The sequence below is a fragment of the Eretmochelys imbricata genome, chromosome 17 (assembly GCF_965152235.1).
Source record: "Eretmochelys imbricata isolate rEreImb1 chromosome 17, rEreImb1.hap1, whole genome shotgun sequence".
Lineage (NCBI taxonomy): Eukaryota > Metazoa > Chordata > Testudines > Cheloniidae > Eretmochelys > Eretmochelys imbricata.
Window position 1 is genome coordinate 13,069,764 of NC_135588.1, and position 22,092 is coordinate 13,091,855.

The 22,092-nt window shown below is 44.5% G+C and overlaps 1 protein-coding gene across 1 annotated transcript; it reads left to right on the forward strand.

The window, feature by feature from the left end:
* Nucleotides 1–1,715: 1,715 nt before the first annotated feature.
* On the forward strand, nucleotides 1,716–19,514 carry PSPH (phosphoserine phosphatase). The gene is made up of 6 exons (XM_077836535.1): nucleotides 1,716–1,924; nucleotides 11,571–11,729; nucleotides 13,020–13,154; nucleotides 15,096–15,241; nucleotides 16,847–16,995; nucleotides 19,326–19,514. The coding sequence occupies exons 2-6, from the start codon at nucleotides 11,590–11,592 to the stop codon at nucleotides 19,434–19,436; spliced, it is 681 nt and encodes a 226-aa protein (XP_077692661.1). The 5' UTR covers nucleotides 1,716–1,924; nucleotides 11,571–11,589; the 3' UTR covers nucleotides 19,437–19,514.
* Nucleotides 19,515–22,092: the final 2,578 nt, after the last annotated feature.

Below are 22,092 nucleotides of genomic sequence, written 5' to 3' on the forward strand. Positions count from 1 at the left end.
AATATAACAACCAACTTAAAAGGAGAGACGGCAGTTTTCGGTTGGCTGCCTGAAGCTCCCTAAATAATGGTTACAAGTAGAGCTAGTCAAAAATTTTCTGATGGAATATTTTTCCACTGGAAAATGTTGATTAATCCAAATTGAAACATTCTGCAGGAACTTGTCAATTTTGACAAAATTTAATGAACTCCCCTCACACCCTCAGCTTCGAAATGAAGCATTTCAACCTTATCTGAATGGCACACTTTGATTTTTCATTTAAAAAACAACTTTGTTTCAAAATGTATTTTAGATTACATTATACACTATAATATAACATTTTAAAAAGTTAAAACAGAAATAAAATGTTTACATTTTAGCTAAACAAAATGTTTACAGTGACCTAAATCAAAATTTGTTGAAAATGTCATTTTGCAGGAAATTTGGAAATTCAATGTTTCTTTCCAATTCAGAACAAAAACTGATTTTGAAATCATGCAATTTCCCACAAATGGAAATTCCAGTTTCCACACAGCTCTACTAACAATCCAGATTATTCATAAAAAGAAATCCGCCCTCTAATTTTGGAAACCACTATAATTTCAGTCCCTAATCGAAAATCCACAGGAGTACCAATATAAAAGACTGTACACTATCTTCTACATTTGTTTAAAATAGTGTAAATTTGGAGTCATCACACTGATTTAAATAGAGCCACTCCAAATTTATATTGCTGTAAAAGTTGAGGCTTGATCTTGCAAGATGCTGAACAGCCTCCTGGTCTTGATATAGTAAAGCACCTAGGCATGTGTTTAACTTTAAGATTGCGAGTAATCCCATTGACTTCAGTTATTCAATTTCTCAGTGCTTAGAGTTACCTTTCACTAAAATGCATCCCTTTTTAAAAATGAGAAGGTAGCTTTTTTATTCAGGACAATAATCACTGGCAATTTTGGCTTACAGAATGCCTGGCAAAATGGGCCAGATCCCAACACAGCTACATCAGTTTACATCAGCTGAGGATCTGTCCCCAAATCTCCACAGGTACCTCAAAATTCCTTCCTATGTTTCCATATTCATGTGTAATATGTATCAGAGCTATCTACATTGGCCTCTCAAACCCTGTTTAAAGCAAGTTCATCTGAACTGTGCTTGAACTGGCCATGCTAATTTAGTGAAAACCCACGCGTAGAAGGGAGCTACATTAATCTTTAAATAGGCCAATACTTCTTACATCTCTTTGGTACCATGTGTCTCTCAATTCACGTGAGAATGGAGATATTCCTCAGCTCCAAGCTGGATAATTTAAGGGGTCAGATCCTCAGCTGGTGTAAATCAGCTTAGCTCCACTGACTAAGAATTCTTCTGTTACAAATATAAACACTGAGTTATCCTTAGTTCTGGGGATAGTCTTTGTAACCATATCCCTTGCCTCTGCATTACTAGGAATAGTAATCCTGGACCACGGCCCCTAACATCCCTACACCCACCTCTTTGTGTTTTTGTGCCAAGCTCTTTTGGTTCATTTTGCTGAGGCTTCAGAACCCTGATAAATTTCTGTGGCACAGAGTGACATATGAAACGAGCAAACTCTCCACCTCTCCTTGCAATGCTCTCTCTGCCAGTACATCCTTAGCCAACCAGGGAGCTAGCAGGGCTGGGCTATAGGCGCTCCTCCTCCAAAGGGGGCAGGATTGCACCTCTCTTTCCTAAGCCTGACAGCAAACAGCTGAACACCTCTAGTTTCATGCATGTAAAGATTAAAAAAAAAGTAGCCGTGCTTACTCAGCAGATTATAAAGAGCTATTTAGAAAATGCACCTTTCTTCCTGATCAGCTCGTGCCTTTGTATATATATGACCAAAGGTCCCAGCTTATCATTTCTTTTCCTGCACAACCAGGAGGTTTCCAGCAGCAGCAACAGCAGCCACGGGCAGTACAATACTGTAAGTCACAAGGACTTTTTTTTTCTCTGTTTAAAAGGGGATGTCTCTCTGAAACCTCACATCCATCTTGCTCCCAATTTGTTTTCTATTCCAGATAGTATGTGATGGACTTAGTTTTCAGAACCTTCCGGGTATTTCTTGTTGTTGGTATGATTGTGTTCTCACACCAGATGCAGTGACAGTGAGGTGCTGGTTTGCAACAAGAATATAAATGAATGATGCAATCCTATAGAGGGGAATCATCATCACTTTACCAGAAGAAAGCACTACCCAAAAAGCTGAAAGGGGTCCTATGTTTATGGCTATATCATTTGGTCTCCTTTGCCTTTTCCTCATCTATTTTTTATAAAATATTTAAAGCAATTTACCCTGGTGCATTGCTGTTAGATGTCAACTGACAGTTGCAAGTAACCCATCTGTTGATTCAAAATGCAAATATTTATTTACATTGCTTCCTTTAAAAGCTGAACTGAAAATCAACATGTTGAACCACGCTCAGTGATACCAGGACCTGAATCCTTTAGTCCTTGTGCACCAAAAACTCCTTAGGACTCCCACGCTCTATTATTTTTAATTAGTATTATTATTTGGTCTTTTAATGTAATTACTGCTAATAATAATTTGCTCAAATATAGCTCCTTTCATCTGAAAAGCTCAAAGTGCTTTTCTAGCATTGTGAATTAAGCCTCGCAACAACCTTGTGAGGTAGGTATTTATATTCCCATTTTACAGATAGGGGAATTGAGGCACAGAGAGATTAAGTAATTTGCCTCATCCTAACATGCAACCCAATCCGGCACCAGCTGAAGTCAATGGAAAGACTCCCATTAACTTCAGTGAGAGCTGGATCAAGACCCACAGTAAGTGGCAGAGTTGAGACTAGAACCCATTACTCCTGACTCTCATTTCTCTTTAGTACACTAGAAACAATTTAATATAGTAAGAGTTAATTTCACATCTGTGCAACAAACCAGGGTTCAGTTCTGCCACGTGAATATAGTAATATCTCAGGATTGATTCTGTTCTCATATACACAGGTGTAAACAAGGAGTAACTTTTGAAGTAATTGATATTACACGAGGGTTAAACCAGTGTAAGTGAGATTAAAATCGGGCCTCTTGTGCGGTCCATTACTATTGATAAGGCGTTTACAGTTTCACTGAAAAGGAAGGGGGGTGGGAGAGTGGGAGACACCAGATACTGTTTGTGATGTACACCACAGCCCTAATGATCTGTTTAAGGAGGTACTTTTGGTAACTATTTCACTAAGGTTGAGCTGATCTTCAGTTTTTTATGGCAACAAGTGTAAATGCAACAAAAAGTGACAATGTGGATGGGGATGGATAGCACTTCTGAAAACTAACATATGATAACAAGTGAAGTGAGATTGGGATGTTGATTTTCTGATCTCACTAGGCAAATCAATACCTAGTTACATCAGGCTAGAAATAAACGCAGCCAGAAAACCACGTGGCTTCTAAACATCATTCCCTTTTCCCTCTTGAAGTATAATTTATCAGACTTCTTGCTTTTCATAATGTACAAAACATTCTTCCTCAAAGGGTCGGAAAACTGGAAATATTTCAATTGTTTTCTTTAAACAGTAACATTTGGCACTGCATAACTCCTAATCCTAATCCACTGGCTCCATCACCTCTAGGTTATGTAACAAAACTCATCTATAAACTGTGGATGTGCCAGGGCTGCTTCTGGGTGTCCTGGCAAATCCAGATGGTTGTAGAAAGATCTACTTTCCCTTCCTTGCCACTTCTTTGTTCCTCTTTGTTCTTCTTCGTTATCTTTCCTTTCCCCCAGCTGTGCTACTTTGCTCTTCTGAACCTTCACTCTCTTCTCTTAAATCTTCTCTGATCTCTCCTTTTCCCCGGCTTCTCCTCTTTCCCATTTTCTTCGTTCACCTTTTTGTCCACCTTCTTCCATTCACTTATCAGACTTGTATGAATGCTTGCTGTGTGGAACCTTTCCAAAGGTGAAATGACAGAGTCAGAAATCTAGCCTGCCTTCCAGAAGTCAAATGCAGGAACTCCTCACTTAACATTGTAGTTATGTTCCTGAAAAATGCTACTTTAAGCGAAACGATGTTAAGTGAATCCAATTTCCCCATAAGAATTAATGTAAATGGGGTGGGGGTTACGTTCCAGGGAATTTTTTTTGCCAGACAAAGACATACATATATATATACACACACAGTATAAGTTTTAAACAAACAATTTAATACTGTACACAGCAATGATGATTGTGAAGCATGGTTGAGGTGGTGGAGTCAGGGGGTGGGATATTTCCCAGAAATGCCTTACTGCTAAATTATGAACTAGCGCTCAGCTGAGCCCTCAAGGACTAACACACTGTTGTTAATGTAGCCTCACGCTCGACAAGGCAGCACAAATGGAGGGAGGAGACACAGCAGGGCAGAGGCTGCAAACATGGGAAACTGAAACCCACGCTATCCCACTGGAGCACACCACTTCCTCTACTTTCCAAAGTGCCGGGGTGTGTGTGTGTGCATGTGTGTGTTAGACAGAGACACACACACTGTGTGTTTGTATGTGTGTGTGAGAGAGAGAGAGACGCGCATTGCCCCTTTAAGTACGGTGACTCCACTCTAAGTACACTGCCTTTTTAAGTAGATCAGCAAGTTAAGACAGCAGCTGCTGCAAGCAAGCTCCCTCCTTCCTGAGCCCTGTCATGTCCCCCCCAATCCGCGCTCTGTGGAGATGGGGTGCATGAGCGGGGGGGGGGACACCCTGACATTGGCACCCCTCTTCCCCCCACCCCCTGCACAGCAAGCAGGAGGCTCAGGGAGCAGCTCCAAGGCAGAGGGCAGGAGTAGCACATGGCAGTGCGGGGAGGGACACCTGAACTGCCCGGCAATTGATAGCCTGCTCGGCCACTGCTGCACAGGGAACTTAGGGGAGCTGATAGGGGGGCTGCCAGCCCACCCTGGTTCCAAGCCCACACCAGCTCGCTCCAACGGGCTGCTCTACCTGCAAGCAGTGGACAAAGCAGGCAGCTGCCAAACAATGTGATAAGGGAGCATTGCGCAACTTTAAAAAGCATGTTCTGTGATTGATCAGCAACATAACAACGAAACAATGTTAACCAGGACGACATTAAGCGAGGAGTTATTGTGCTGGAAGGAGGCAGGCTTTTCCAATTTGATGTACCTGTATCTTTCACATGGAGATAGGCCTAACTGATCTTAGTTGTGGGAATTCATCCTTTTCTGTCTATATTGCACAAACCTCAGTGCATCTATGCTAGTAGATTCTCTTTTTCTCAGTGCAATTGGTCTTTGTCAGCCTTAGAAGCTTACATAACCTCTTGGACCGTGGGCCTCTGGAGTAAAGCCAGACACACGATAGTTCCTCATGTCTTCTACTTGGAAGTTTGACAAAGGTTTTCAGTTCTCCTTCCACTCCTTTTGAGATCTTATACACCACACGTCTGCACAATGTCCTGGTCTTTATGCTTATCTGTTTCCAAACAACACCTGCTTGTGAATAACGTAGCAACTGCTTGCTTGTGCTGGCTGTGCTCATAATCGTTATACTCCACCTCATTTGAGGAACTGCCAGAGAAAAAGGTGCAGGGCATTGCTTTCAGCCCTGAAGAAAAGTCAGATTAGAGATCACCTCTGTCTACTTCCTCCTGTGTCTTCCTTCCCCACTTCCATGCGTTTATGCTCTGTTTGAAGAGGTCCTTAATGGGTGGGGTGTGACCCACAAGTGGGTCCCCGGGGGTGCTTGGTTGGTGTGGCAAAATCATGGGGTCAGGAGGGCCCAGTGGGAGTTTGGGCTGACGCTGTGACTGCTCCCTCTGCCCCCACCCCGACCCCTATTGTCCGGTACCAGTCACAGGACAGCTCGGTGCTCTACCCGCTCCCCTGTTACTTTCAGTTCCAGGGCTAGGGAAATGGCTTCAAGACTCTGTGAAGCTGGTTCTGTAGCCCCTTGGAATGATGCTTCCTAACCCTAGAGCTGAGGCGACCCCTTGAGCTGTGCAGGCATGAAGGACAAAAAAGGAAGAACCCCAGTTCACCTGAGGTGTATCAACCCTCACCAACTCAGGCAGCACTGGCTGTACCGACATACGAGCCCCTCATTGCAGTAGCACCAGCCTCCCTACCCCAAGCATGCTCTGCACCAGCTGCCCCACCCCACAAAGCCTCCATCATCACCTTTTTGATCAGAAGCCCCAAATGCCCCCAACAATTAGCCCATGACTCAAAATCCTAGCTGTAGTGTGGGGTGGGATGATTTTCCAGCTATTTTGCAGATTGCAGGCCAAAGGAGATCAGAAACATCCGCTCTGTTTTACACATCAAGCCCGGATTCTCCTCGGAGATCAAGCTCACGCCACCTAAGCATCTCCTTCCACAAAGCATGGCCTTAAAGTACTTTCCAAAGAGTCACTGCATGTAATAAAGAGAAGGAAGTGTTGGTCTCAGTAGTGGCTTCACAGCTGGCATCAGTGTTTTTTCTCTCCATCCTATATCCCAGTCCATCAGAGTCAGCAGCAATGGCTACATCACAGCAGGGAATGTCCAGGAAAGGGAGCAAACTGGAAGCGCTGAGCCCAGGGATAGGCAGAACCCAGTTGGTGCCCATGATTAGGGTTTCTGCCTATCCCAGTTTTCACAGGATACATCAGATTTTGAGGAGGCATAGCCTGAAATATATTTCGGGCTGGCACTACATCTTCACATGGCAGTGGTGTATCACCACAGGATGACATGCAATGCAACCTCACATTCTCACGATGCAACATGATAACTTTGCATACGGATAGATCAGCACTGGGACATCATGACACAAATGTCATGCCACTCTGAGGCAACATGTTTGTCCGGTAGAGCAAACTTTAAAACCGGCATCTATAGCCAGGGTTGAATTCTTGACAGACTTCATAATTTTCTGCAGACTGGATTTTAACCAAATGCTCTCCCAAAAATGTCAGTACATGCTCTTTTCAATTCCCTTGCTCAATCACATGTCACAACACATGGTTCTCCAACTCTGCCCCAAAGTCAGAGCAAAAAATTCCAGTAACGGCATGACCAGGCAGATATGGAGTCAATTGCAAGTTAAGGCTGATGCAATGTAAAGCTGGAATTCAGTCACATACCCACCCACTGAGAAACCTTAGCTTAGTACCAAGCTGTAGGTATTGCAGGGCGGTTTATGGTTTATTTCTATAGCTATGTCATAGCACTAAGTTTCTTTTGCATGCAGTGACCGTGTAATGTTATTATATTATGTGTTCTTTATGCAATTGCATAAGTGTAAGGGGTGCATCACAGAAAAGTACATGATGATGTCCCCACTCCAGAGAGCTTGTAGGCTAAGTGTTGGGGGTAGACTGAAGTTTACAATCTGCCCTGAGTGAGGGGAGCGCGTAGCTGCATTATTTCAGAGTCAGACTCCAGTCCCTGCTTCCTCCTAGTGCCCTGAGAGAAGTAGGCTGCACCAGCCATTTTCTTGGCTCAGGTTACTTGCCCTCCACACTGGCTCAGCTGTGCCTTCTGGAACATTGTGGAGGCTGAGCCAGAGCTCTGCCCACTCCCTCTGCCCTACCTACCCACTCCCAGCCCACCTGCGTGGGAGGGGAATAGCAGCCCTGCAGCAGCTGCCCATGCTCCTCACACTCCTACCTGTGGTACAGATAAGTGCAGGAGGGTAAGGGGACTCCTTACATCCCTTTATATCCCTGTGTGAGTGCACAGCAGAAGTCAAAATCTGGTTCTTGTGGAGTGTGCCACACAAACCCCTAAACCAGGTAGATAGACTATATGTCGCACATACTACTATTTCACAGGTGCCTTAGTAGAGTTTTATTTTTCATAGGTGTTTTTTGCCAGCTAAATCTCTGTCTCTGCCTCTCGTGGTGATATTTCATACTCCGTGCTGATAGCGTCCTGCTAAATACACACGAGCGTTTACAGATAAGGAGTTACCTGTTCTCAGCCACAAGCTTTATTCCACCTGTTCGATGTGGCATCTTTGCCTGTTGTCTTCTGTCTCATAATGAAGGACTGGAGCATTCCTATTTATTCGGTTAGTTGTGTACTACATGGACATTTACAAGACCAAGTCGGTCTCTTTGATGACTGGGTGTGTAGTACATATGTTTTCAGTTATTACAATAATTGTTCATAGATCCTTTCACCCCAAAGGATCTCAGAGCTCTTTCCACAGGGTATATACAGTCATTCATCCACTGGCAGGGCAGAGTGCCATAAACCCGCATGTTTTACAAAACACAAGGACCCTGCTCCAAGGAATCTCACTGAGACAAATGCCAATACATGAGACAACAGCTTACACACATAGCTATGGAGCAGGGGTGGGCAAACTTTTTGGCCCGAGGGCCACATCTGGGTATGGAAATTGTATGGTGGGCCATGAATGCTCAGGAAATTGGGGTTGGGGTGTGGGAGGGGGTGCGGGCTTTGGGGTGGGGCCAGAAATGAGGAGTTCAGGGTGCAGGAGGGGGCTCTGGGCTGGGACAGGGGGTTGGGGTGCAGGGGGGAGGTGAGGGCTCTGGCTGGGGGTGCAGGAGGGTGCTCCGGGCTGGAACCAAGGGGTTCAGAGGGCGGGAGAGGGATCAGGGCTGGGGCAGGGTGTTGGGGCGCAGAAGGGGGTTGGGGTGTAGGCTCTGGTGGGCACTTACCTCAAGCAGCTCCCAGAAGCAGCAGCAGATCCCCCCTCTGGCTCCTACACGGAGACGCAGCCAGGCGGCTCTGCATGTTGCCCTCTATGCAGGCACTGCCGCTGCAGTTCCCACTGGCCGTGGTTCCCAGCCAATGGGAGCTGCAGGGGTGGTGCTTGGTGCGGGGGCAGCATGCGGAGCCCCCTGGCTGCCCCTACTCATAGGAGCCAGAGGAAGGACATGCTGCTGCTTCCAGGAACCATGCGGAGCCAAGGCACGGGCAGAGTGGGGCAAGCCCTCAACCCCGCTCTTTGGCTGGAGAGCCAGAGCAGGGTAAGCCCCCAACCCCACTCGTGATGGGAGCTCAAGGGCCGGATTAAAATGTCTGAAGGGCCGGATACGGCCCCTGGGCCGTAGTTTGCCCACCCCTGCCATGGAGAAATGGTCAGTCAGAGCTCCGTAAGGACAGGAAGTGAAGAATAACTCAACCAATTGAAAATGTATTGGGAATGTAGCTAGGGTGGATGCAAGTACTCAAATGGGAATTCTGCCACATGACTGGGCTTAATGCCTCTTTCACATGGAAAAGGTCTTGGGACGGATAAGCAAGCAGGACCTCATTCTTTATGTCTCATCAGACGCTTTTATTTCTGAGTCAGAGTCCTAGCAAAGTGGGGTCCTGTCCATGACTGAGGTCCCTAGGTACTGTGGTTATACTAATGGTAAAGTATAATAATGTGGAGCTAGAGCATGAAGAGCCCGTTAAAGTCAATGGAAGCTTTGCTCAATTAAGGACTGCTGAATTTGTCCCTAAGTTCTTACTTGGTTTTTAATTAGTCCTCAGATAAATTTCGTTATCACTCTCCTGGGAGTTTTGTCCAAGAGAGGAGTGAGTAATAAATGAGTGAGAACTTCAGGATTTAGCCCAATAACAATAGGATGGACTTAAATAGCAGCTTTCCTTCTGAACATCTCAACTATGTGTAGCCTACCCAAAGGTGGGCAAATAGTATTATCCCCATTTTATAGACTGGGGAACTGAGGCCACGTCTATATTGAGAGTTTGAAACAGCAATAGGTCAAAGCACACTATGGAACTTCTAGTGCATGGCGACAGAGTCCACACAGCCAGTTAGTTTGCAGCACGCTAGTGCACTGTAGATTTACATCCCCGCTTGCCAAGCACTAACTCTTTATAAGCAAGCCCTGAGATACAGAAAGTTGAAGAGACTTATTAAATGTCGCACACAGGTGCACTGGCAGCATGGGAAATAATAAGCTGACTAAGGTTTCCTGACTCCTAATCCCCTGCTTTAACTATTCAGCACTGCTGTCTCTCAGCTTTTATCAATCCTACCACCTACTGTCTCTAGAGGTCTCTCATCCAAATACTGAATCAGTTCAATCCTTCTTAACTTGTGACATTTACCAGGATCATGCCACAAGCAGGTATATTTGCAGGCAAGGTGGCAAAGAAGTTGACCGTGAGTGTTCTGATACATATATTGGGCAGAGGTGGGGAGACTATCCTGGAAAAATTAAAACACTTATCCCACGGCATCCACTGGCAGCTGTTTTAACCATTCCCAGAGCCAAGCACTTTCTTACAAAATCAAAACGTCTCTTACTTTAAAGGTGCCCTTACAGAGCTGGATATGTGATTATCAGGGTCCCATCTCCACTGGCAACAGTTAGGAGCCCAAGTGTAAGAAGTGTGTTTTAAAAGGACAAGAAATATGTTCTCTGTGGGAACCAGCCAGGTCCTCTGTAAGTAGCTGTAGGGCATCTTGCCATCAAATTATAGATGAATACACAAGAGGGAAACGAATCTGCATATAGTTTAGTGTGATGAAAAGAAAAGATGAAGCTGTGTGACATGACACCAGATGGAAGAACAGGGAAGATTCAGGTTAATCACATGCAGGGATGCATAGTAGAAAGTATTGGTGATTAGGAAACAAATCAACCCCAAAACAAACCAGCCAAACAAAAACATCTGGGGTATGAGGGTAGGTATAAAGCTGTAGCACTGAGTATTTCTCCCAAATACAAACAGATTGCTAAATATGGAATTACACCTTGGATTTGCCTATAAAGAGAAAAAGCACAAGATGATTCGTGGGATAGCAGGAAAGTATACTCATGCTGTTTAATATCCAACTGTAAATCCTGTGTTTCTGATCTACAGAATTAACTGTGCCCAACACAGCCAAGTAAACAGATACAAAAGAAAGGGAAAGCTATTTTATTTCAGCAGTAATTATGCACCTTGACTGTCCAGCTGAGTGACACTTTCAACTTCTAATTTTAAACATAGTCCTCTGGGGAAAAGGTTGTTGTGTCATGACATTGTGACTGATGTCCTGGGTCAACTTCACTGAGACCAGGAGGATAGTAGGACTTATAAAAGAATTATGTTTACTGTCTGCTGGGCTTAGGCAGAAACTTCACCTCTGGGCAGATTAATCCCTAACTGTCCTTGATGGGATTTCTTGCACTATCCCTGGAGCATTTGGCACAAGCTTAGATGGACCAGGGTCTGATCCTATGTCCTTCTACAAGTCCTTGGGGTGAGAAGTCTTGTTTCCTTAGACCTGAGAGGGTGAGCTGGAATTTAATGTCACAATCACTGCAGGAGAGTTGGATTCAGATAGTACTGACATTTAATGCAACAACTATAAACTTGAGCCCCATTGGAGCATCAACTGGCAGCCACTGCAAAGAGCGAATCAATAGCTGAGCCAAATCTCCACTGCCCAACTCCAGCCTTGAACTCAGACTGAACATCAGCCAGCAGGCACCACAGAGAGCAAATCAGCGAATGAGCCAGGTCTTCACCACTGCCCACTCTCATTAATAAGGACTGGCTACACGGCTGCATTCAGCACTAGCTGGCAGATGACAGATCAGTTTCTTAGATGGCTCAAAACAGAGTGCAGTGCAGTGACCGGCGGAAAGAACTTCTCCTCTTCTCTTGCAGCAGGAAGGTTCCCAGAAGGATGGCCTCCCTCCTGGAACTGAAGGAAATCTTCCGCAATGCTGATGCAGTGTGCTTTGATGTGGATAGTACAGTCATCAAGGAAGAAGGAATTGATGAGCTGGCAAAGTTCTGTGGAGTTGGGGATGCTGTGGCAGAAATGTATGTACACTATTTGGTTATTTATTTCATGTGCATAGCAATTAATAGTAATAATGGCTCAGCTTCATCCCTGGCCAGTGGAATTACATCAGGGACAAATAGGTTAAAGAGGATCATAGTAATAATAAATAGCATCAATGAATACTGGACTAACTTACATTTTGGAATTGTGGATATACGGGGCCTGAACCAATGTTCATTCAAATCAATGAGCATCTGTCCAATGAACACCAGGCCCCTCCTTTGTTAAGGGGCTTTTAGTTAAACTTTGGAAAACAGTAGCACAGCTTGGTCCCCCTTTTTTGTGAAAGAAAGAAAATACATTTTGGGCCATTCGGAGGCCTGATCTTGCTCCCATTGCTGCCAACAGCCAAACTCCCATTAACTTCATAGGGAGACGAATCAGGCCCTTACTTAAGGAATGCTGGTCCGATATGGAGAAATAAAAGGTTTTGTCAGCTGGTTCAGCCATGCTCATGTACAGCATGATGGGGTTCCCTGTCAGGGCTATGTATCTGCTTTGCTTCATGGTCCTCCTAAATCACAGCATTTATCTTTAGAAGTATCAATGATCCTCTTCCACTGAGCTTGGGGAAAGTGTCTGTTTGTGAATGCTGTAAATAAATACCATATAAACCTCAGACTTGATGAGTTGCTAACAAGTAGTCATCCATCATCAGTTCAGCTCCACCTCTTTTTAAAGCTCTTTGCTGCCCATCTTCTGTATTTTGCCCAGTAATATCGGTCAGGTAACTTCAACCTGCCATGTTAGAGTGCTGTCCCTCTTTGCTCCATTGTAACTAGAGGTGGATCTGAACCGCCTCAAAAATTTTGGAGGGGGATTTGAAATCTGGCAGCAGTTCCTAAATATCATGCAAATTTCTCAGCTCATCAGATCATACCTTTTCAGAATGTGGACACAGCAGAGCCTAGAACTAATGGCACTTAAGAACATACAAACGGCCATACTGGGTCAGACCAGAGGTCCATCAAGCCCAGTATCCTGTCCACAATGGCAGGTGCACCAAAAGGAATGAACAGACAGGTTATCATCAAGTGATCCATGCCCTGTCTCCCAATCCCAGCTTCTGGCAAACAGAGGCTAGGGACACCATTCCTGCCCATCCTGGCTAATAGCCATTGATGGACCTATCTTCCAAGAATCTATGTAGCTCCCTTTTGAACCCTGTTATAGTATGAATAATTCCTCTTCTGTTAAAAGTCTTTGTGACAAATCATCTCCTATCGAGTGTAATTGATTTGCACGGATTTGTTTGGATCTCAATTTAGGACACGGAGAGCTATGGGAGGCTCTGTGACATTCAAAGCTGCTTTAACGGCACGACTAGGACTTATACGTCCCTCCTGCGAGCAAGTGCAAAAACTAATTTCAGAACATCCTCCTCAGCTCACACCAGGGATAAGGTAAGATGTGTTTCAAGTGAGCCTTCCAAAACCACAGAAGGCCAGACGCTCAGTTGGTGTAAATCAGCATAGCTGTGTGAAGTCAGTGGAGTTACACCAGCTGCGGATCTGGCCCAGAATGTTTTCCGGCTTGATTTTACATGGTATGTGATGTTCAAATTGGGATGTTACAGTGGGATGAGTCCATTTCTGTGGACTAGTGTCCACATCAAAGCAAGCACCATCTCGGTTGGTACTAAGGGGCATCCTTGTTGGCAGTCTCAGCACACAGGCCAAGGACTGAATGGTTATGGACCATGATCTATCCCGTCACCTTTAGAAGTGGTCTTTCTAGGTCAGGCGTGTGGCCCTTTGATTGCACTGCCTTTGCCCTAGGTGTGTGTGTTCTGGAGATACAGAATCTGACCCTGTGAAGTGGTGAGGGCATTCAAATCCCAGGACTGGGCCCATCTAGAGAAGTCCATTCTTCAAGGCTATCAATTCATTACTAAAGTCACAAACGAAGTTTTAAAGAAACTGGGGCTCAGAGTAAGCATAACTCATTTTAACCTAACAGGTATTTTCCACCCCAAAGCAGAAAGTGGCTGAAAAAAGGCTCTTATTAGAAAACTGCCCTCCTAGCAGGCTCTAATTCTATAATACCAGTGTTGTGAGAAGATATTGCATCAGCATTTTCTCCTTGAACCGAAACACACATTAGCTCTCTCTGTAGGGGTGGCAAGAACACAAACGGCACATTGTGTCCTTGTTTGGAATCACGATTCTCTTCTATTTACACTCACCCTCTTCCTTTTTCCCTCCGCTTCGCTGTTCACACCACTCCTCTGCTTTAATCATGTACTTTCCTGTCCCTTCCTCTCTTCCTACCACTTCTGCTGCTTTGCTTTTGCTGCTTGTTGGTCTTTTGTTTTAGGGCCAGATCCTGCCAGGTGCTGAGTGCCTTCAACTCCCGTTGTCCTCACAGATTGGGGGGTGAAATTCTTTTGTCTCCAATACAGCTTTTGAGGATTCCTTTTCTGTAGCTATTGCCTTTTTCTATAAGAAGGCTGTTGCTGTCCAATGTTCCCTAGGAAGAGATACAGCTCAGGGTCAGTGAATCCAAAAAAACAGCTTGTGCTTTAGATCAGTGGGTCTCAAATTTTTTTTTCCCCACAGACCACTTGAAAATTGCTGAGGGTCTTGGCGGACCACTTAATGATCTTTCCAAATGTTGTTTGTACTGTTATTTAACTACTGTAATGTGCTTTGGCTAAAAGTGCTATATTGAAAAAAACTTAAATTTGTTTTGTTCTACAAATAAAAGCACACAACTCGTATTTTAATATCAGTAGTCTTACCTTTCTAATGCAATGGATGTGCCCTCTCTTTCCCACCACAGCAACCCCTGAGCTGGGGCTTGGAAGGAGGGGGGGTCTCTCCCCTGTCACAGCAGCTACAGAGCTGAGGCTGGAAAGGAGGGCAGTCTCTCCCCGGCAGCTGCAGCCCTGGAGCTGGGGAAAGTTGCCTCTTTCTCTGGCCACTGCAGCCCTGCATGTCCCAAATTTCCCCCACCCCCTCTTCTCACCCCACTGTCCCCTCCCACCTACCCACTAACCTGAATTGACTTGAATGTCAAGAAAATTGACCTGAATGTCAAGAAAATCAGTTCCCTGATCCACTAGTTTCTGAGCAACTAATTGCCAGTCTGTGTCTCAATATAATACAGATTTGTTATAGCTTCTTTCATACAAACTCTATGGGAGCCTGCAAAGAAAGAAGGGAAAGTCTAAAACTGCACTGAAGTATGGTATTGAAACCCAATTCCTGAACAAAGAAGGATAATGCAAATTGTAGTCAGCTTTGTTAATGAACGATCTACTTGGGATTCCTCCTTCCTTCTCTGTTACTTCTTGATCTTGCTAGATATTCAGGGCTGGTTGTTGTTTTTTCTTTTCCTATAAGGGAGCTGGTAAGCAGGCTTCAGCAGCGAGGCATTCAAGTCTTCTTAATATCCGGAGGGTTTCAGAGCATTGTGGAGCATGTCGCTTTACAGGTGAACATTCCAACAGCAAACGTGTTTGCCAATAGGCTGAAGTTTTACTTTAATGGTAAGATGTGATTGGATGGCTCTTTTTTCTACACATTGATGGTCACCATTTCACTTCAAGCTGAAGTAGGATCGTGGGCTATGGTGGCTTAAGAATTGAATGGAAAATCAACACATTGCAATATGATCATTTTGCTTCTATGAATGGCCTCTCTGAACTGAGGTTGATGGTTCTCAGTCCTGTTTCTTGTGATCAAGCGTCCACGTTATAAATACTGTTACTACGAGTGGCACTGATTGTCCCTTATTGACCGTCTTAGTAGAGAGGCCAAGGAGAGTGGAATGGAAACTGAACTGCCCATGCTCCCCTAGAAAGGTCAGGGTTAAGGCAGTTTGGCGACGTAAAAGCATTTAAAAAGTCACAGGACGTAAGACAGAAAACGAAGCGTGGGTTGCAGTAGTGGCTTTACAGCCAAATTCCATGCTCTGCCGGAACCATCCAGCCTGCATCGTCTCAATGCCAGTTTGGGCACAGCACCAGGCAAGGAAATTGTGAGCCCCTCTTCTTTCTCTCTCTCTTGATGTCTGCCAATCAAACTCATGGGGGTGGGCTGTTCTGTGGATGGAAAACTGCGAACTGCTGTGCTGTCAGGCTGGCAACTTTCTCCAGCACTAAGTTGTCCCCCCGCCCCTCTCCCAAAACCCTTTCTTCTCCCAAAACTCCCCTCTCTCCTCCAAACAAAACAAATCCAATTGAAACAATTTCTGGCCGTACAAATTGTTCTTTGGAAGCCATTATTTTCCCTGAGACAACATAACACAATAGGGTAAAGAAACAAGCATGGGAAATATCCTACTAATAATGATAGTTGGTTCAGTCTATTGTGTGTCTAGAATAAAAGATCAAATCATTTTTTTTTAAACTATGTGCTGTACTAGGAAAAAGAAGCAAACGTTGGAGCTCCTTTGCATGGCTGTGGAGGCATAGAAAGTCAAGTTCTTTTACATTCTTACTATGGGTTTGATAAGATTTCAAGTCAAAGTTAAAGACTGTCTCATTAATAAAAACACAGTTTCAGTTCTTTTAGCTTCTGTTCTCAGTGACTTTGGGGTAAATCCAGAGTAACTATTGACTTCAATGGACTTGACTTCAGTGGAGTTGCTCTGGATTTTACACCAGTGTAGCTGAGCAGAATTGGGCTCAGTGGAGGTTCATTATTCTTACTTACACTGAGCGTACGCCACTGATTTTAATGGGGTCACTCCTGAATTACACGGTGACAGTGTAACCGAGGGTAGAACCTGTCCCAATGCATCTGTGAATTTGTGGAATTTTTTGCCTTTTCTCAGCATCCAACACTGTGAAAATATTCACACCTTTGTGGCACTGTAAGCCCCACAAAGTGATTTAGGTCAAATCCTACAGTTTTTAATGCATGCTTAATTTCCAGTTAATTCAGTGGGGGCTTTATACATGTAAAGCCTTCGGGATTGGGCCCTAATTAGTTATTTCCTAATGAAAAGGCCATAGACAAAGTAAAAACCCCTCTTGATTTTCAAGAAGTTCATTGGTGTCTTTCCTAGGTACTTGTGATTCTCTGCAACCCACTGAAGCAATTGCACATGCTGCCCAAGTATCTAACTCCTCCTCCCCACATGTTTTTAGGAGAATATGCAGGGTTTGATGAGACACAACCAACAGCTGAATCAGGTGGAAAAGGAAAGGTTATCAGTCATCTGAAGGAAGAGTTTCACTTTAAGAAGGTAGTTATGATTGGAGATGGAGCTACAGACATGGAGGCATGTCCCCCTGCGGTGAGTATCCAAGAACTGGATTTCCCTTTTAAACAAATGCTTTCATATATATATATATATATATCTCAATGGCAAGACACCATCTGTTTGACCGTTATACAGTATTTACGGGGGATCGTTAATGCCTTTCAGTCTATTCTGAAACAGTACCTAGTGAGCTATTTGCAGCAGCAAAGGCTGTGACAGAGATCAGATTTCCTGCCCGACACCAAGAGGGGGGGAAGTACTGATGGGCATTCACCTCCCTGTGCCAGCAGGCAGTGGGATCACCTCAGGGTGGACCAAGGGATCAGGCTATTCACTCATGTACCCCTTTCATTCTGGGTCACACACACACTCATTACGTCTCTCTCTTCTTTGTGCCATTCGAGCTGGCAGAGCCCTCCAGATCTTACTGCTTGTAAGTGGTGCAGCAAACACCCACACCTGCAGCTGAGGTCATCACCTCCCTGCCTCTCCAGCCCTTAATATGAAAGCCTGAAAAGAAACATCATAATCCTGTTATCACCTTACACTCATCACTCTTCCTGTAGCCCACCCAAGCTTCTCTTCCGACTGCTCCCTTTGGCTCCTTGACCCACTCCCAGCTCCTTGCCTTCTTTCACGTTGCGCTTGGAACAGACTTGGAAGCCAGCCAAGCACACTCCCTCAGAAATCTCCTGAAAACCCTCCAGTGCCACTAAGCAGTCCAACTGTAATGCCTTCCAGTTGGTCTGGACAATATTGTTCAGCACTCGACCTGCCTTTTAGACTGTGGCCAGCACCTCCAGATTTGCAATTCTTTCTTGGGTATTGTTTACCTTTTTCAGAAGCATTGCTTGCACGCACACACACACCAGCCACATCTTTTGTCACAGTAACACTAAGGCCATGACTACACTACTCGCCGGATCGGCGAGTAGTGATCGATCTATCAATCATCGATTTATCGTGTCTAGTGTAGACGCGATAAATCGATCCCCAATCGCTCTGCCATCGACTCTGGAACTCCACCATGGCGAGAGGTGGAAGTGGAGTCGACGCAGGAGTGGCGGCCGTCGATCCCGCGCCATGAGGACGTGAAGTAAGTGATTCTAAGTTGATCTAAGATAAGTCGACTTCAGCTATGCTATTCTCGTAGCTGAAGTTGCGTATCTTAGATCGATCCCTCCGCCCCAGTGTAGACCAGGCCTTAGATTCCTGTTAGTATCATGGTGCTTCCACACAGATTCCTTCAAGTGCCCAGATCCCAATCTGGGCCACTGATTTATGGTGCTTATGAACCACGCTCCTGCATCCTTCTGGTGCACATGCTGCCTGATACTAGCAGAGCAAGAGTGCTAGTCTGATGACTTAGAGGGTGGGTACCAAGATCCTTTCTTGCACCAGAGATAACTTTTCATGGGGATGGAGCAGACACCTGCTGAACATGGCAGCTCTCACAGAACTAGGAATAATTTAAAAAAGAATTAAAAATACAACCTAAAAAAAAAAGTGCCTTTTTACAGCAGGGGTGGATCTAACTTGCAACTTACCATTACAGTCAAGTACCTTCCTAGAATACTAATGCTCTTGCTCTGTCAGAATCAGGAAGCACGTACCTTAATGTGGGCTTGGGGTGTGCTCCCTAAATACCACAAAATCAGCACTGTGTTATAAGGAACATGCATGATGCTAGTTCCAAGCATCAGTGCTTGTGTGATTCTATTATTTTTAATTCTAACAATGTGTACCTTGGCAGCAAGTGTATGCACTGTGATTTCAGATTAATATTTGCTTAATGCCTTAAATCTCTCACGAAACAGCAAAGAGTGAAAGTTTAAATGTTGCATTTTCATTGATCTAAATTGTCTAGGCTCTAGAAACGATGATTGTTCTTGGTTAATTATTTGAGCCATTATTAGTTAATGATTGCATTTGGTATCTGTCACAGGAGGTGAGTGGAGTTAAAATAAACAGCAGAGGTATAATTGTAGTATTGGGCATAAACATTCGCCTGTGAACTCCTACTGGACTGTCAGTTCAAGGTACAGTAGCAGCATAAGTCACAGGAATTTTCCTCAGATTTTTCAGTAAAGTCTCGGATGTGAACAATCTCAATGTCACATGGTATTAGAGAATGACCCTTCTCCCATGGCAAAGTTCCCACTGACTTCCAGGATGCAAGATCAAGCCTTTGATGAAATCCATCCCAGCAACAAGCACAGAAAGGCAATTTTTTGGGGGGTTTTTGCTACAGATTTTGAGGATAAACTCATTCTTTTTAAAATATTGAACATATTTACACTGAAAATCCCCATTTCATTAGTGGAAAGCTTAATATACGAACCTATTCATTTCTGTTTTGCTAGGACGGCTTCATTGGATTTGGAGGAAATGTAATCAGGAAACAAGTAAAGGAGAAAGCCAAATGGTACATCACTCACTTTGACGAACTGCTTAAAGAACTGGAAGAACGATAAGTTATACAGTAACATAGTATTTTTATTAACAATTATAGTAGATCAATATATACAATGCAATTAAACATATTTTTGTTTGCACAATTGTGCACTGATTTTTTTTGTTTGAATTTGATGCTTCCAAATAACTTCCCAAGTTGTTCCCTCTTGGACCTGCAGTTCACATTGCAAGTGGTCCCATTCCCATAGTTGTTAATAAATTGTTACTTTATAATGTATGTTTCTTCAAATCACTAAGGGCCCCATTCTGCTACATTTATTCACCTTGAGTAACACCTTACTCTCCTGCAGAAAGGTCAGATTTGCTTGGCGCATGATAGGGAGGGAAAGCCATTGGCTCTCTGGCTGTGGCCTGACCTGCATTAACTAGAATGCCAATTGGCTATGGTCACTATAGACCGTACGCCAGCTGAAAACTGGCCAATCAGAGCTACACTTTGCCTCTCATGCTCCCAACAGCGCGCCCCCCCGCTCCCCCTCCCGGATACTGGCATCGGTACGTAGGGCAGCTGGTACAGAGTCCAGCTATGCTGGCTGTGAATCAGTTGAGAAGTCCTCCTGCTGAGGGATTCTCAGCTGGCCTGAGCGGTGCAAAGGAACCACTTCAGGTGGAGAATCTGGGGCCATGGCTTTGACGTGCGTTTGTTTGCCGTGCGGAAAGCAGTGAGGAACGCCACACTGAGCGGAAACTCTGCTTTGGAATGTGAAAAATAAGCTGCTACCATTTGCTGAAAAGCAGAGTCAGGGCTCACAATTCCAGCAGAGGTGTACCACCCGTAGTTATGCGATGTACGGATAACTAACCGGGGGCACTGGCTAGAAGTTTCAGAGTGTGCAACTGCTTGCTCAGGGTGAACGCTTGTTGGCAACTCTCCCAAAAGTTTAGCGTTCACATGTCCACTTATCGTGGTATAGAAAGGACAGAGATAAATGTATGCAGCGTAGTTGTAGCTGTGTCACTCCCAGGACATTAGACGCACAAGGTGGGAGGGTTTGCTCCAGAAAAAGATATGCCTGAGACACAAGGAGGGGGAGGTGATAAGTGAGTCATTTTCTGTAGAAAATTCCAAAGTACTGCATGAAGACAGCATGGGCGTCGGTTTTCTTCCAAGGAAAGATGAGCACACTATCACCATAAGTTTTTCTTTTTTTGGCCACTCCTTTCAAGTTTGTTCTTTAGCAAGTTTAGTTGATTAACGCAAGGAGCAGATAACCCAACAAGGTGATTTATTTTTGAAAATGTCTTTTCAAACAGACCTTTATTAGTGAGGGCTGACTCAGAGGGCAACATCTGCTCTGCTTGATAAATCTGCATCTGTACTCTAGCAATGGGCAAGACAGCAGGCTGTTTACTACAAGACTCTACAGTGGCCTACAAAAAATACTCCCTTTTAAATTCATCTGGAAAGAAATCTCAGCAAGTTCCAAGAACAGCTCATGTACAATAAGTCTTTTGTTTAGGTAGGAGTGTTTGAATAGGGCGAGAGAACTCTGTTGCTCTTGCTGTTATTCAGGGTGTTTTCTGCTTTGCTCTGAGATGCAGCTGTAGAGTTTCCAGGCATGAGAGAGTTTTTTGTTAAAAAATCTAACGTCCAATAGACAGCTACGGCACTCACTCAGGCCCTGTCTCTGCAAACAGTTATACACCTACTTAATGCTAAGCATGGGTAGCCTGACTGAAGTCAATGCACTAACTTAAGCATATGGAGAAGGGTTCGTACAACTGAGGCCTCAGTGTACTTCTGAAATTCTTCTCCACGCCCGTCACCGTGATTACAAGTGGAAAATGGAAACGTGGATTGTACCTGACATTTCACAGGACTTCTTCAGGTGTGATTGTTTTGAAAAGAAAACCGTTCTCCACTGGGCAAACAGCAAGCCACACCTCTTCCTAGGTGGAATCAAGAATTATTATTTAGCTCAGTAAGCTCTCTTCTCCTGGCTAGCCTCTTTAGCACTCTGTGCTTTACAGACCGCTAATCAGAGGCAGTACAGCAGTGAGAACAGCAGCAAGAGGAAAGTTTCCACACCACAGGTAACGTGCCAGTCCAATTGCATACAAGAGCCATCACAAAAGAGCCCAGGAAAATTTTGGGAACCAGTGCAAGGGGTAAAGTAAGTAAGTAGGCAGGCGCTCCCTTGACAGGAGGGGAATAGGAGAAAGTAGAGGAAGTTACAGGAGGGAAGGGAAATGCCCTGCTTGACCCAGAAGAGGTAGGAAAATCACGCAAAGCCATTGCTCACTTAGAAAAATCTGTTCTTCAGTCTGTGCTCAAGCACATGCATTATATTCCTTTCCCCATGCTTTCTCTCTTGTGTGTTTAGATTGTAAGCTCTTGAGCACACAAACAGTCTTTCACGCTGCTCGCACGGTGCCTAGGAGACACTGGGTGCTACCACAGTCCAAATAATACTAAAGTTAGGAAATTAATAATAAAGTTAGGAAACTATTAAGTTGAAAGACCAGATATGCACAGGTGCTGGAACTAGGAGTGCGGTGGGGGGAGGCAGCACCACCCGACCTGAAGAGGTTTCCATTATATATAGGGTTTACAGTTTGGTTCAATGGCTCTCAGCACCCCCACTATAAAAATTGTTCCAGCAGCCCTGCAGATGTGTGTCACATCCATGTGCATTTTTCAAATGCTGTATTATC